The following is a 17,584-nucleotide window of genomic DNA, read 5'->3' as shown; positions in this document are numbered from 1 at the left end:
TTGCAAATAAATTCTTTAAAAATCAGACAATGTGATTTTATGGATTTTTTTCTCATTATGTCTCTCATAGTTGAGGTATACCTATGATGAAAATTACAGACCTCCCTCATCTTTTAACCCCTTAAGGACCAGGCCATTTTACACCTTAGGACCAGAGCGTTTTTTGCACATCTGACCACTGTCAATTTAAACATTAATAACTCTGGAATGCTTTTAGTTATCATTCTGATTCTGAGACTGTTTTTTTCGTGACATATTCTACTTTAACATAGTGGTAAAATTCTGTGGTAACTTGCATCCTTTCTAGGTGAAAAATCCCAGAATTTGATGAAAAATTTGAAAATTTAGCATTTTTCGAACTTTGAAGCTCTCTGCTTGTAAGGAAAATGGATATTCCAAATAAAAATGTGTTTGAATCACATATACAATATGTCTACTTTATGTTTGCATCATAACATTGACGTGTTTTTACTTTTGGAAGACACCAGAGGGCTTCAAAGTTCAGCAGCAATTTTCCAATTTTTCACAAAATTTTCAAACTCACTATTTTTCAGGGACCAGTTCAGGTTTGAAGCGGATTTGAAGGGTCTTCATCTTAGAAATTCCCCACAAATGACCCCATTATAAAAACTGCACCCCCCAAAGTATTCAAAATGACATTCAGTCAGCATTTTAACCCTTTAGGTGTTTCACAGGAATAGCAGCAAAGTGAAGGAGAAAATTCACAATCTTCATTTTTTACACTCACATGTTCTTGTAGACCCAATTTTTGAATTTTTACGAGGGGTAAAAGGAGAAAATGTATACTTATATTTGTAGCCCAATTTCTCTCGAGTAAGCACATACCTCATATGTCTATGTAAATTGTTCGGCGGGGGCGCAGTAGAGGGCTCAGAAGCGAAGGAGCGATAAGGGGATTTTGGAGAGTATGTTTTTCTGAAATGGTTTTTGGGGGGCATGTTGCATTTAGGAAGCCCCTATGGTGCCAGAACAGCAAAAAAAAAACACATGCCATACCATTTTGGAAACTAGACCCCTTGAGGAACGTAAAAAGGAATTAAGTGAGCCTTAATACCCCACAGGGGTTTCACGACTTTTGCATATGTAAAAAAAAAATTAAATTTTTTCACTAAAATGTGTGTTTCCCCCCAAATTTCACATTTTTGCAAGGGTTAATAGCAGAAAATACCCCCCAAAATTTGTAACCCCATCTCTTCTGAGTATGGAGGTACCCCATAAGTTGACCTGAAGTGCACTACGGGCGAACTACAATGCTCAGAAGAGGAGTCATATTTGGCTTTTTGAGAGCAAATTTTGCTAGGGGGGCATGTCGCATTTAGGAAGCCCCTATGGTGCCAGAACAGCAAAAAAAAAAACACATGGCATACCATTTTGGAAACTAGACCCCTTGAGGAACGAAACAAGGAATAAAGCGAGCCATTGAGCTTTTGGGAAAAAAATAGCTTGGAATGGAAGTCAGGGGCCATGTGCGTTTACAAAGCCCCCCGTGGTGCCAGAACAGTGGACCCCCCACATGTGACCCTATTTTGGAAACTACACCCCTCACAGAATTTAATAAGGGGTGCAGTGAGTATTTACACCCCACTGGCGTTTGACAGATCTTTGAAACAGTGGGCTGTGCAAATGAAAAATAAAAATTTTCATTTTCACGGACCACTGTTCCAAAAATCTGTCAGACACCTGTGGGGCGTAAATGCTCACTGTACCCCTTATTATATTACGTGAGGGGTGTAGTTTCCAAAATGGGATCACATGTGGGTATTTATTTTTTTGCGTTTATGTCAGAACCGCTGTAAAATCAGCCACCCCTGTGCAAATCACCAATTTAGGCCTTAAATGTACATGGTGCGCTCTCACTCCTGAGCCTTGTTGTGCGCCCGCAGAGCATTTTACGCCCACATATGGGGTATTTCTGTACTCCGGAGAAATTGCGTTACAAATTTTGGGGGTCTTTTTTTCCTTTTAACGCTTGTGAAAATAAAAAGTATAGGGCAACACCAGCATGTTAGTGTAAATTTTTTTATTTTTTTACACTAACAAGCTGGTGTAGCCCCAACTTTTCCTTTTCATAAGGGGTAAAAGGAGAAAAAGCCCCCCAAAATTTGTAGTGCAATTTCTCCCGAGTACGGAGATACCCCATATGTGGCCCTAAACTGTTTCCTTGAAATACGACAGGGCTCCGAAGTGAGAGAGCTCCATGCGCATTTGAGGACTAAATTAGGGATTGCATAGGGGTGGACATAGGGGTATTCTACAGCAGTGATTCCCAAACAGGGTGCCTCCAGCTGTTGCTAAGTTCCCAGCATGCCTGGACAGTCAGTGGCTGTCCGGAAATGCTGGGAGTTGTTGTTTTGCAACAGCTGGAGGCTCCGTTTTGGAAACACTGCCATACAATACGGTTTTCATTTTTATTGGGGGCGGGGGACAGTGTAAGGGGTTTATTATGTGTTAGTATAGTGTTTTTAGGGTACATTCGCACTGACGTGTTACGGTGAGTTCCTCGCTAGGAGTTTGAGCTGTGGCAAAAATTTGCAGCAGCCCAAACTTGAAGCAGGAAACTTACTGTAAACCTGCCTGTGTGAATGTACCCTGTACGTTCACATGGGGGGGGCAAACCTCCAGCTGTTTCAAAACTACAACTCCGAGCATGTACTGACAGACCGTGCATGCTGGGAGTTGTACTTATGCAACAGCTGGAGACACACTGGTTGGAAAACCTTCAGTTAGGTTCTGTTACCTAACTCAGTATTTTCTAACCAGTGTGCCTCCAGCTGTTGCAAAACTACAACTCCCAGCATGTACTGATCGCCGAAGGGCATGTTGTGAGATGTAGTTATGCAATAGCTGGAGGTACGCAACTACAACTCCCAGCATGCCGAGACAGCTGATTGCTGTTTGGACATGCTGGGATTTGCAGTTTTGCAACATCTGGAGGGCTACAGTTTTAGAGAACACTGCAAAGTGATCTCCAAACTGTGGTCCTCCAGCTGTTGCAAAACTACAATTCCCAGCATGCCCTGACAGCCAACAGTTGTTTGGGCATGCTAGGAGTTGTAGTTTTGCAAGATCTGGAGGGCTACAGTTTAGTGGTCTCGAACTGTAGCCCTCCAGCCGTTGCAAAACTACATATTCCAGCATGCCCAAACAGCAGTCTGTAGCAAATTGCGTAGGCATGTTTTTCCATTTTTACTTATATTTATAAGTGGGAGAACTTGCACAATTGGTGGCTGACTAAATACTTTTTTGCCCCACTGTATGAGGGTGCAAGAAAATGCAGCAGAAATGTGTTACATTTTGTATCCTGACTTTGGCTTTTAGCCAATAAAGATTGGTCTTGCATGAGTTCTGCGCTGGATGCTCCTGCTTTGATGAGGCCAAATATATCTCTAATGCTGCTAAAAAAAAAAAGATTTAAGCTGGACTGCCACTGGGCCAACAATGAATAAGGGGAAAATCAGCTAAGGAGAAGTTAAGTCATGTTATTTCCATGCCAGCAGAAACTGTGCAGTTTACGGGACTATAAGACTGGCTTACAGGTGAAGGTGAAGATGGTTGGACTTCATGGCAGTTATCTCCTTCATGTTGATGAGTGTCAAAACAATATTAAAGGAAAAATTAGAGCATTACAAAAGGGATTTACAGAATAGATCATAGGAATGACTTTCAAGGCTAGTCGCAAAGAAAAGCACTTAAAGTTTATTTTACAGGCCCAGACAGGATTTGCATAGCGTACTTCAGCTAGATCAAGAAGCCAGGCAATTGGACCTCAAATAATCTGAGGGTCATGTCTATGCTTGAATTTTCACTCCTCAGCAACTTCTTAAGAATTAAATTACCTCTATAAAACAGTCATACCTAAAGCATTTCTCAACTTCCTTTATAGCTCAATAACTAGTATTGTACAGTTTATTCAGCTATTTACTAATCCTTCCATTCTTGCCAAGCTACATGTTCAATTAAAACAGTATTAAAAGGTTGACTTATATGTGAAGTCTACTGAATGTTTTTTTCCCAACTACTATATTCCTATGTAGAATTCCCAATTTCTGCATAATTTCTGGGCACCAACAGACCCCACTGGTTATACTGTGTGTTCTTGACAAGAAAGAGGGTAGGCCATATTGGATTTCTTTTGGTAAAACCTGCATTGTAACCTGAGATCAACATTAATCTACAGTAGTGTACAGTTTATAGCAGGCTTTGGCTTGAACGGTGCAAAGCATCATATGATAACAAAATGATAACAGACATCAAATCTGTGTAAACAATTTTCATACTCTCTTATCCCTCACTCAAAGAAGGCTTGGTAAGATGCATCATCAGTGTTCTTCATATAAAATTGCCTTACTGGCCAACCAAGCCTATTATTGCCCGGTGTAAAAGCCCCAATGATCAGCCTCTGGTATGTCAGCTGACCAGATCTAAGCAGTCTTAAAAATCAGCATTAGTCATCAGCATATCTACCCATGTACACAGGGATTGTGCTACTTACAATAACATAAGTGAAGGGACGCACAAATGATCACAAATCTTTCATGTGGCCATTCACTCCTAACAATTGTGCGGTGTTCAGGATCCTTTAACATGTACCAATCAACTTGTACATAGTCAATCTGTATTGATACTTGGCAGCTGTCTGTCTATGTAAAAGAACCCTTAGGGTACGTTCACATGTGCAGGATCTGCTGCATATTTTGTGCAGCTGATTTTGCTACCCATTGAAGTTAATGGGTAGCAAAATCAGCTGCACAAAGTGTGCAGCAAAAATATGCAGCAGATCCTGTATGTGTGAACATACCCTTAAAGGGGTACTCCATCCCTAGACATCTTATACCCTATCCAAAGGCCGTCACGCCCCCTCCCATAGACTTGCATTGAGGGGACGGGGCATTAGGTCACACGGGGGCGGAGTTGTGACGTCACAGACTTCTGTTCCCGTGGTCGGGACCCAGACCCTCCAGTGCTTCCGGACAAGAAACAGGTGGGTGCCGCATGCTATATTGTGGGGGTCCCCAGCAGCAGGACCCCCGCAATCAGACATCTTATCCCCTATCCTTTGGATAAGATGTCTAGGGGTGGAGTACCCCTTTAAGGTATGTTCACATGGCAGAATATTTGTGCAGAATTTCTTTTCCATATTCAGACTTTCTTGATAGATTTGTTAATGCTAGAAATACCCGTAACAAGCATGCATCAAACAATAAACTTATAATTAACATGGTGTTATAGAAGTGAGTTTTTTCTAGGCTGTATTAAGTCCCATTTTTTTTAGTGGGATTCCACTGCACTGTGCAGACGGCAGAATTTCTGTGCCAGATATTTCTGTCGTGGAAATCCTGATTCCAGTGTCCGTAAAAACATTGAACATGTTCAATGCTTCTGGGAATCTACACGGAAATGCATTGCCATCTATGAGAAAGCGAATTTCTGAGCGATCCTAGTGCTGTAGTGCTGGCATGTTCTGCTGACGCTCTGCTGTCAGTGGAATGTCCACACAGAGATTTTATATGCAGACAATCCACCGTGTGAACATACCCCAAACGTGGCCATACATCTTCAATAACTGTTGGCCAAACACTTATCTTTTTCAAACTTCCCATAAGGTCAAATGTAAATCTATTGTCTGTAGGGAGAGGTAAACTGCTACAAGACTGCTCTGGCCCTGGCTCATACCTCCAAGATAGGGCAGTGTACATCCAACACACCCAGCCCTTTTCTCAACAGACTTTATCTATCAGGGGAGCTCTAGTATAAGGTGTATGAGCACCTTTATGAAAAGGGACTTGTAGTGTTTTTCTTATTTAAAGATTTGTGGGGGTAACTGTCAGCAAAACAACATAAGTCAAAAGTTATTTTATGTCAATTTCCTGTTGTACTGTTTAGCTCTCAGCTCTCCTGCTATCTCTCTTAAACTCATCGGCCAATGCAATGACTGGCCAATGCAATGCTCCGCCTCAGCCCGTGATTGGTTGACCGGCAGTATGACACTCTGGGCCCAAGGGTTATGATTTCTAAAAGGTAGAGGATCACAGCTGGAGACCAGAGCTGAATACTGGAGGCAATGCGGGAGCGGTGGAGGTAAGTATTATTATTTTTTTATATAACGTACAATGGGCAGTTCTATATAAAAAAAAAAAATATGGAAAGCTCATATTGGATAATCCCTTTATATAACCCTGGTGACTCAACAAAACCTGTTTTATTATTAAGTCCTGATTATGTTAAGACAAGACAATGGCTGTCATGTATGAAATAGCATTGAGGTGCTATTGTTCTGTGTATTCAGAGCCCAGGCATGCAGTAGATGTCTTAATGCACATTAAAAAATAGACAGGTGTTTTACTGAACATTAAAGGAAGGGTCACACATAGCGCAACCCACACCATATATATCATGTTGCACATAATTATTAAGCAAAAGTATTCACTCTCACGTCGCTAGTAGGCTCTCTCGTCCTAGCGACATGACAGTGAATACTTTTGCATATTCATTAGAGGGGTAGGCAGAGCGTGGAATATTGAGGAGGCAGGCACAAGGGAAAAAGAAAGACACATAACTCTGGCAATACTACACCAATTCACGTAAGTGACCACTCATTTTAATGCTGTTTGCCGCACTACAACTCAGTATATTGGGTTTAGCGTGAGTGAAGAGTCTGCCAGTTTCCCGTTTACCGATTCTGACATCCCGAATTTTCCCGATTTTCGATTTATAGCTTATGTTTTCTTCCCGCTCACTTTCTAAGACCCATAACTTTTTTTTTCCCACTGACAGCTGGTTCACATCACGTTTTCTCCCATACGGGAGCGCATACGGGGGGAGAGCTAAAACCTTGCGCTCCCGTATGTCTTTCTATGCGCTCCCATATGTAATTCATTTCAATGAGCCGGCCGGAGTGAAACGTTCGGTCTGGTCGGCTCATTTTTGCACCGTATGCGTTTTTACAACCAGACCTGGGTGTGGGGAAAAAGTGCATATGGCGCAAAAATGAGCGTGGTGGTGTGGGTGAAGATTTGGGCTTTTTACCAGCCATAGGGCCTGGGCATCTTTCAGTCAACTATGAAGTTTTCAGTGTACTAAAGCATTTATTAGCTAAAGCATGGCTGAAACTCAATCATGCAGCAGGCCATAGATCCCAAGAACACCATCAAATCTACAACAGAATGGCTAAAAAAAAGAAAAGTATAATAGAGTTACAATGGCCCTGTCAAAGTCCAATTGCCAACCCAATTGAAATTATTATGCACTTTTACAAAAAAAATACACTTTGATGAAAAATTGGTGCATGTGTGTATAAAGTGCTAAATGGTTTTGACAATGTGCCAGATGTTCATTTCTGAAATGCATTAGGGTTTAACATTTTTTATTTTGTAATTTAGGTTTTATTTGTACATTGTCAACAGTGGGAAAACTGGTCTTGGGTACCAGAGGTGAAACATGGAAAAAAAACTAAACCTGGTAGGGAAAGGATTAATAGGATGCTACATTTGCCAAGTAACTTAGTGAAATATCTGATTTACCTTAGTGAGCTGCTATTGCTATTATTGCAAAGACCAGGATTCCGAGCATCTAGAAGTCACAACACAAAGTAGTAAACTACATAAACTCAGTGCCAAGCTGTGAAGTACAAAGCAGGTGGTTCTTTGTATAAGAACCACCAATCCTCTGCTGCTCCACTTACTAAAGGGTTCCACACAGTCTCTAAAAGAACCATCAGCACGAAAACTATAATTTAGAAGCTTCATGAAATGGATTTCCATGCAGCAGCACACAAGCTTATATTCACCATGTGCAATGCAAAGGCTTGAAATAAAGCATGCTAACACTATATTGTGGACGAGTGGAAACATGATATATGGAGAGATTAATTACCAGATGGATGAATCAGGGTATAGAGGTGACTACCTACTGGAATGTATAGTGTCCACTGTTTAATTTGGTGAAATAGGGATAATAGCATGGAACTGTTTTTTAGGATCAGGATTAGATCATTTACGTCCAGTGAGTGAGTTATTCTTCAACATACAGAGACATTTTAAAAAATTGTATGCTTACAACTTTTTTCAACGTTTTCATATTGAAGCATGACTGACCCTCCTATGCACAAAGTGAGGTTCATAAATACGTGGTGTGACAAGTTTTTAGTTCAGAGGTACGTTCAGAGGTGCAATGCGCCCGACCTAACTAATAGTCTTTGTAGATAGGCATAAATTCTCACAGACACACTAAAAACTCTTCTGAAATAACTTCCTAATATAGTGGAGGCTATCATAGCCTCAAACTTTCATATTAATGGCTATAGTTTCAGAATGGGATGTCTAACAAGCTCATATTGGTGTGATAGTCAATTGCCAACATACCTTTGGCCTTACATAGTACAATTTTTTTTTTCATGTACAATTTGTATCCATTTTGGGTTATCCCTTTTTCTTTTTCACACAAATAAGTTAATCACAGGTTTGCTGCTGGGAACATCAGCTATCACATGTAACCCAGTTGTAAGTGTTTATTTTCCCAGCGCTGCCCCCACAGGGGAAATAAAGCATTACATAGTGCCCAAGGAAATCTAGAGGCTTTTAAGTGTAAAGCACAGACATAGTCTGTCCCCTAAAAACAGAAAAACAATGTCTGGTTACGCTCCACTGGTGATGGTCCTAAATGAGGGACTGCCCTAGATTAGCTCAAAATACCCTAAAAGGTTTTCTTCCCTTCAAATGCACAGTCATAATGCCAGTAATTTTGTGAGGTTCAAATAAACCCCTCCCACCCAAAAATACTGATCCAAAAATATTTTTTTGAATACTGGCTACTCTACTTGCTTCCTATATTACATATTGCCTGTCATTCTTAAAATACACGATCTACACTTTCAGATATACTTGTATACAAAACATGCCACAAAATAGCTATTAGACAGTAGCACATTAGCACAGGCTTACGTGCTCTGTGGCTACACCCAAGTCTCCCATAAAGCAACTGCCAAGGTATAGTTGAACTGATAAGCCATACTTTGCCATCTTGTAGCTTAAAGAGCAATGTAGTGGACAAGGTACAACAATCTAAGGAGTGACATATTTTCACACCCAGACAAATTCTCCTTCTTACATTTTACATTGGCTGCAGACTGCTCAAATATGGCAGCATTGTGAGAGCTAGACTAAAGATAAAACAGCTTGCTCGAGAAAAGAAATCGTAAAGGTCTAAATATTCTCATACTACAAATAGAACTGCTCAAAGATTACAAGGTGGAAAATGCTAAATAATTAGTCCTAAAGAAGAGGGTTCATGAGAAACAGCAATTGGTGAGATAAAACTGTAATAATGAACATGTCATCATAGCAGTCCTATATTTTAGTAAGATGTGCAATATTCTGATGAAAGAAAATTATACTTAGCCCTCAAATCAGATTGGCATGGTTATTAATGCAGCAACCGCTCTGGGATGATGGCCATACAATGTCTGTGGGGTCCTAACGGCTAATATTACAGCTTGATGCATACGCGAGTCCTTGCGGATAGGATACTACAATACAAAAATCCACCATCTGTAGCTATAGCTTAGTAATATCCATTGCAGAAAATGACGTACAGCGTTTAAACGGCCACGAAGCAAATAGCTGGTAACCTGCAGTGAAATATCTATCCAGAGGTATAACCATGCAGTAAGAACAAGCATTCACCTGTCATTCTGGAGGTGCTGCATAGCATGTGCTAGACAGGATCTGATTTAGCAGCAGCAGTCGTGATCCATTAATCCAGTCTATCTATAGCAGACACAGAGCCAGTGCAGAAATGTCATTTCCATTGTGTGCATGTCTCTGCAATGCTCAGTTCTGCAGGCCCACATCACACCAGCAACAGCCTAACCCTTTCATTGCCTCTAGAGAACCAAACGCAAGCAAAAGAGGACAGCTCTACTTCAAACTCAAGAAGAATAAAAAATGGTACAAAAGCAGCAAAGCTAACATCATTACACAGCATTTATATACGACACATGCATTCGAAATACAAAGTATACAAAGTGATCAATTCTTCTTACCAGCGGCTCTCCATAGAAGCTTTAGCTTTCTGCCCCTTGTGATTCTTAGTGATTTCGGGAACCAGAAGAAGAGACGTGCTATCCTCCGGATTGTTTTGCCAAGCTCATGTCTGACAGCCATGACTGGTTGTCGCTATGGGCACGCTGAGCTGGTGTCAAAGATCAGCTGAATATGCAGACAGCACAAGAGAGCAAACCCCTGCACATGAATGGGTGACATGTTTGCTCTGAGCAGTGCCTCAGACAGCAAGTCTTAAGACCACCTGTTGTCCAGCATCCTCCTCCTTCTCTGCTGCCAGTCAGCTGGTTCCTCTAAGACCACCCCTCTTTTGTAGCAATAGGATGTATTAATAGATTACTAAATAACCACAGACATGATACTGAAATTCTAATCGCACCCTTTCTCCAGTCACATAAAAATAATATTGTTCCTGAAGATATAATATTTCACAGCTTCATGAATTTCATAGACTAGTGATGTTATTGATCCCTGCATAATGTGTTATACATTAACATATGCGTAAGATGCATAACAAACCTAAAGAGATGATACAACAATTATATCATTGTCTTTTTGGTAAGTAAGTCACCCCCTCTGTAGACAGCTGTAGACCCCAGTGGAGCCTGCAACATATGTATGACATTTATTCATATACATTGGTCCCTCAACATACAATGGTAATCCATTCCAAACGGACCATCGTATTTTGAAACCATCGTATGTTGAGGGATCCGTGCAATGTAAAGTATAGGACAGTGGTCTACAACCTACGGACCTACAGACGTTGCAAAACTACAACACCCAGCATGTTGGGAGTTGTAGTTTTGCAACATCTGGAGGTCCGCAGGTTAAAGACCACTGGTAGAGGAAGTTGTACTCACCTGTCCCTGCCGCTCCGGACCGTCACCGCTCGTCACCGCTGCCCTGGATGTCGCCCTCCATTGCTGTTGCCGCATCCCCGAGGTGTCCCCGACGCTCCGGTAAGGCCTCTGCTTCCCTGGCATCTTCTCTCTCTGTTGCCGCCATCACGTTGTTACGCACGCCACTCCTATTGGATGACGGGACAGCGTGTGCAGTGACGATGGAGAGCGCCGATGATGCAGGGATCCCAAAGAGGACGCGCCGGAGCCCCGAGGACATGTAAGTGATCGTCAGGGCACACAGTGCACGGTAAACGGCTATCCGTTGGCAGCTGAAGCAGTCTGCGCTGCCGGATAGCCGTTTATGTGATGGTCCCAACATAGAAATGCATCGTATGTTGATGCTGCCTTCAACATGCGATTGCCTCAGAGGCCATCGCATGTTGAAATTATCATATGTCGGGGCCATCGTAGGTCAGGGGGTCACTGTAGTTAGTTGTGTCATCCATCAAGTTTGTCTTGACATTAAAGGGGTACTCCGTTGCTCAGAATTTGGAACAAACTGCCCCTAACGCTGGAGCCGTCGCCGGGAGCTTGTTAAGTCATAGCCGCGCCCCTCATGACATCACGCCCCACCCCCTCAATGCAAGTTTAAGGGAGGGGGCGTGATGGCTGTCACGTCCCCTCCCATAGACTTGCATTGAGCGGGTGGGGCGGACATCATGAGAGGGCGGGGCTATGATGCCACGAGCTCCTGGCGCCGGCCCCAGCGTTCGGAACACTTTGTTCCAAACGCTGAGCAGCGGAGTACCCCTTTAAGCAGCATCTGGAGAGCAACAGGTTGGGGAATACTTCTCTATTCTATCAATGTATTATTATTATGTATCAATACTTAGTAAACAAATGGTCAAACCAGGAGAAAAAGATTACTTAATACTTGCCACCAAAATCACAAAAATCACAAAATCTACTTGTTATACTGAATACATTATGTCTGTTTTATGTTTCATAACCCATCACCCCGAACCCTGCTGCACAACCCGCTCTACTCGACCCCCCCCCCCCACCGCCCCCCCGAAAATCACTTACCAAAGTGCAGGGGTGCTGGACAGTCCTGAGGCAGCAGCAGCGGTGCGTATCTGCCAGGAGGCGGGGCCAGCGTGCAAGGCCAGGGAGCCAATGCGCGCATCCTCTGTGCTCTCAGCGCTCACTCCCGCATGTCTAATTGACAGGCAGAGAGCAAGCGCAGGCTGAATGGCTGACTGAATTAGGACCGACTGCCCGCCAGCAGTGGGAGACCCCTAGTGGCCGGTTTTCAAATATAAAATAAACTATTTTAATTAAAAAAAAAAAAAAAATTATGAAAGTATATTAGAGATATGTTGTAGTACATAAGTACTACAACATATTTAAAAAAAAAAGGTTGGTGACAGTGCCCATTTAAGGACCAGGCCAATTTTCATCTTTTGTGTTTTGATATTTTCCTCCTCTCTTTTAAAATACATAACGCTTTTATTTTTTTACTTACTACCATGTGTACTTTCATTTTATTGTAAGATTTACAATGAAACCCCAAAATTTTTATTTGTGGGAGGAAAGAAAACTGCAATTTTGCAACATTTGGGGGGTTTGGTTTTTACGCAGTGCACTTTAATGGTAAAAATGATAACATTATTTTTATTCTGTAGGTCAATCCGATTGAAACAATACCCAATTTATATAGTTTTTCTATTATTGTTCTTCTTAAAAAACAATGAACATTTTTTTTAAACAAAATTCACATGAATAAAATTGTCCTTTTCTGACACCTATAAATTTTTTATTTTTCAGTACATGGGGAGGGCTCATTTTTCCGTCGTGATCTGTAGTTTTTATCTATACCATTTTTACTTTGATGGGACTTTTTGATCGCTTTTTATAAAAAAAATATTCTGATATATGATGTGATTAAAAATCTGTATTTTTGGTGTTTGATATTTTTTTTTATGTTTACCATGCGGAATCATAAACATTACATTTTAATAGTTTGGACATTTACACATATGACAATACCAAATATGGTAATTTTTTATTTTTTTCCCCTTTTTTTGTACAATGGGAAAATAAGGGTAATTTAATCTTATGTTAGGGGAGGGGGTTTTATTTCATTTTAGAAATTTTTATTTATTTATGTATTTTTACACTCTAAGTCCCCAAAGGAGACTTTGATATGCAAAGGGATGGCCGCTGCCTGTCATTAACACTCACTGTTCTGAAGTTAAACATCAGTTAGAAAATCCCATTATAGTCTATGGGATTTTTACATTATCCGTTTTAACCCGTTATAGCCCGCTATTAATAAGGTACGTTATTTTTGTGATGGAAGATAGTAATGGGAGAAATAGTGCATGCACTATGTAACGTCCGTTATTAATAACGGGTTAAAACAGATAGTGTAAAAATCCCATAGACTATAATGGGATTTTCTAATGGCCGAATGGGATTTTCTAATGGCCGTATGGTATTTTGTAACGGCTGTTTAATTTGCCGATTTTCAGGGTTTTCATAACGGAACAGCAAACAGATCTTTAAAACGGATTCATTTTATAGTGTTAGGCCTTTTCAAAAATCAAAGAAGCTAAATTTTCCTCTGGGCAGGTTTTGATAAATCTCTCTCAATGACCCTAAGCACACAGCCAAGACAACACAGGAGTGGCTTAGGCCCAGCAGAGCCCTGACTTGTGAGTGGCCCAGCCAGAGCCCTGACTTGTGAGTGGCCCAGCCAGAGCCCTGACTTGTGAGTGGCCCAGCCAGAGCCCTGACTTGTGAGTGGCCCAGCCAGAGCCCTGACTTGTGAGTGGCCCAGCCAGAGCCCTGACTTGTGAGTGGCCCAGCCAGAGCCCTGACTTGTGAGTGGCCCAGCCAGAGCCCTGACTTGTGAGTGGCCCAGCCAGAGCCCTGACTTGTGAGTGGCCCAGCCAGAGCCCTGACTTGTGAGTGGCCCAGCCAGAGCCCTGACTTGTGAGTGGCCCAGCCAGAGCCCTGACTTGTTAGTGGCCCAGCCAGAGCCCTGACTTGTTAGTGGCCCAGCCAGAGCCCTGACTTGTTAGTGGCCCAGCCAGAGCCCTGACTTGTGAGTGGCCCAGCCAGAGCCCTGACTTGAACACAATTGAATATCCCTGGAGAGACCTGAAATGGCTTTTATGTGACAGAACTTGAGAGGATCAGCATAGAAAAATGGCAGAAAGTACCCAAACCCAGGTGTACAAACCTTGCCTAAAAAACAGAGTAAGGGGTCTGAATACTTGTGTTAATAAAATATTTTAGCTTTTGCTTTTAAATAAATTAGCTAAGATTTTTAACTTTCTGCTGTCACTGTGTCATTATGGGGTACTGAGTGAAAAATGATGTGAGAGAACTTGACTTTTTTTTCAACAACAACAAAAAAGATGAACACATGACAAAGGGTGAAAAAGCTTTATAGAAGCTTTATAGCTGTATAAATACACTTTCCTAAGGTGAAAAAAACTAAAACCACTGCAATGTTTTTTATATAATTGATTCTGTGCTGTTGATAAGCCAATGGATCACTGTTAGTCTCCACTCCTTCTTCACAATTACAGCGACCCATTGAGGCAGGTTTTTGAGAAGTTCTGTCCACGTTGGTGTGAGATCATGCAGCAGAGCTTGACAGACATGGTCATGTCCTTACAGCAACGATGGTAAACAAAAAATCTAGGAACCAAGGAAAGAGCACAGAATCTCTCTGGGGGAGATTTATCAAAACCTATGCAGAGGAAAAGCTGCCTAGTTAGTTGCCCAAAGCAATCAGTTGCTATGGGCAACAAGTCAGCATTTCCTCTGCACAGGTTTTGATTAAAGTATTTTTGTATTATTATTTTAATATCAGAGTGCAAATAAACTACTTTTTAATTTGTGTGCTTTCCAAGACAGTATTTTTATATATATAGTATATAAATAGGGATTGGGCATAAAGTCATAGGGGGAGGTTTATCAAAACATGTCCAGAAGAAAAGTTGCAGAGTTGTCCATAGCAACCAATCAGATCACTTCTTTCATTTTACACAGGCCTTTTCAAAAATGAAAGAAGCGATCTGATTGGTTGCTATGGGCAACTCTGCAACTTTTCCTCTGGACAGATTTTGATAAATCTCCCCCTATGAGCTATTTTTTTTTCTTCCTTTTTTTCTATTTTGTTTGTTTTTACTTAATTTTTTTTACTCATTGGGACCACATATGGTCATGAAAGACCTTAAAACCCACTTACTGAGAGAATACACCAATCCCTGCAAGAACCACATCACTTTATGCCTGAATTTACAAGAATGTAAAAAAATGGTTAATTCTCCAGAATGCGGGCAGCAATTATATTTGAGCAAGCACTTGGAAAGAATTCAGGTTTTAGAATCCTTTCCATTCGCAGATGCTTGCAAACTGAGTAGAATTGCTCTTCTAGAAATCTCTAAATATAAAGGCTGTTGATTGAGAATCAACAAAAAAACTACTTAAAGGGGGGGTACTCAACTAGCCAGGGTGGAACTAAATGTTCCGAACACTGTTTTCGCGCTGCTGGTGTCGGCCACGCCCCATATGACTTCACAGCCACAGCCGTCACACCCCTCCCATAGACTTGCATTGAGGGGGTGTAGCTGTGATGTCACGATGGGCGTAGCTGAACCCGCAGCGCGAAAACAGCATTCAGAACATTTAGTTCCAACGCTGGCCAGTGGAGTACCCCTTTAAAGGGGTACTCCAGTGAAAAACTTTTTTTTTTTTTTATCAACTGGTGCCAGAAAGTTAAACAGATTTGCAAATTAATAAAAGGAATGTTGGGGCTCAAGGTCAAGGATTTAAGGACACAGATATAATTAAAATATTTGAATTAATTTATTCTATAAATAATACATATATGTACCGGGATACCAATAACTCACAGGGCCCTGAATATAGAAATATATAAAAAATGGTATGTAAAAAAGCAATGAAAATAATAATGATAGGACCATCTATAAATATTAATAATAGTCTATAGCTATAATAGCACAAAATCCAATGATCAATTAGTCCTGCAATAAAACCATCCAGAGAATTGTCCCAAAATCGCTGATGTAACAAATGACAATCAGATTGCTGTATCCTATAGCAACAGTCAGAGGGTACCACTAGCAACAGTCTGTGTGGTATAGTATAGGTATGCTTTAGATATGATTTAGATGCATAATGACTGTCACTGTGTTTCCATATTCAATCATATAACCGGCATATAGGAAATGTATCTTTAAACAGTTAGTAGATGATGCTAATTGTAGCAAGTGGCAATACTTGTATGCTCACCGCTCCGCTGGTAACAGATGGAACAGGCTCACCGCTCAGGCATCGGTTTGTGAAGGGCAGGTACTGTAGTCTGTGTGAGATACTGCGATCTCTCCTGCAGTTTTTCGTGTGATCCGATGGTATGCCTGTGTAGTACGATGTCTCTCTCAGCAGGAGAGAACGGCGCCGGAGACTCGATCTTCTCCTCGCTGGCGGCGTTAGGTGGCGGTGGGTCCCAAACTCGGGTGCTCCAGCGCTTCCACTGGCGATGCCGGTCACGTCCTCGTGGCTGATGGACGCGCACACGGGACTGGCGTTGTGGTGGAAGGTAAGATGGCAAAGTCTGTGGTTGGCAGGATATATATGGTGGTGGTCTCAGTGGTCAATACTTCTAGCTGGACACGTTTCAATACTTTCTCAGTATTTTCCTCAGCAGCAATAAGTACCCGCTATGACCCATTATAGAAAGGGAAAGGACTCAGGACGTACCGGTACGTCCTTGGTCCTTAAGGGGTTAAACAGATTTGTAAATTACTTCTATTACAAAATATTTATCCTTCCAGTACTTAACAGCTGCATGCTATGAGGAAATTCTTTGCTTTTTGAATTTCATTTTTAATCTTGTCCACAGTGCTCTCTGCTGACACCTCTGTCCGTGTCAGGAACTGTCCAGAGCAGCATAGGTTTGCTTTGAGGATTTTCTCCTGCACTGGACAGTTCCTGATACAGGCATCAGGTGTCAGCAGAGAGCACTGTGGACAAGACAAGAAATAAATTAAAAAATAAAATAATTTCCTCTGTTGCATACAGCTGCTAAAAAGTACTGAAAGGATAAAGATTTTTTAATAGAAGAAATTTACTAATTTGTTTAACTTTCTGGCACCAGTTGATTTAAAAAAAAATTTTCCACCGGAGCACCCCTTTAAGAAGAAAATTTGTTACTAACAACAAGATAAATCTCTCTTGAACTGCTGCTCCAATTTTCACCTAGTAAGAAGTGCTAGAAACAGGATCACCTGCACTATCTTCCTGTATATTGAGGTTAGTGCCGGTGGCTCTACTGTCACTGTTCTTTTAAGTCAGAATGATTAAATAACATGAATGCATGGTTACATTTTTGGAGCTAATCTTTGACTTTTCAATGACATAGAGACAAACTTTCCTACTTGGATATAGTGCTTACACCAGCTGTTTCTTCATTGTACGCAGCCAATTTATTCAAAGCAATTAGAAACGACTTGCGGACTCTGCTTGGCCTGAAAGTGTCTTGGTTGGTCAGAATTGCCATGATCAAAATTACCATCTTGCTTCATTTATATTAAGAAAAAGCTGAGAGTTCGGGTAGCTACA

At 41.3% G+C, this 17,584-nt stretch overlaps 1 protein-coding gene across 4 annotated transcripts in view; it reads right to left on the bottom strand.

Annotated features, from left to right (window-relative positions):
• Positions 1-17,584, bottom strand: part of RASSF3 (Ras association domain family member 3) — a 163,797-nt gene that overhangs the window by 113,195 nt on the left and 33,018 nt on the right. The window contains exon 1 of one of the 4 annotated variants that reach the window (XM_056574249.1): positions 10,061-10,333. The exons of 1 other annotated variant lie outside the window; for it this stretch is intronic. In XM_056574249.1, the coding sequence (XP_056430224.1) occupies positions 10,061-10,181 (121 nt within the window). In that variant the 5' untranslated portion in view covers positions 10,182-10,333. Of the gene's footprint in view, positions 1-9,701; positions 9,724-10,060; positions 10,334-17,584 lie in introns of those variants that run through there. 2 more of the 4 variants (XM_056574251.1, XM_056574250.1) reach the window with 2 other exon arrangements.

This window comes from Hyla sarda, chromosome 4 (genome assembly GCF_029499605.1).
Source record: "Hyla sarda isolate aHylSar1 chromosome 4, aHylSar1.hap1, whole genome shotgun sequence".
Classification (NCBI taxonomy): domain Eukaryota; kingdom Metazoa; phylum Chordata; class Amphibia; order Anura; family Hylidae; genus Hyla; species Hyla sarda.
This window is presented reverse-complemented; position numbering and strand designations above follow the sequence as displayed.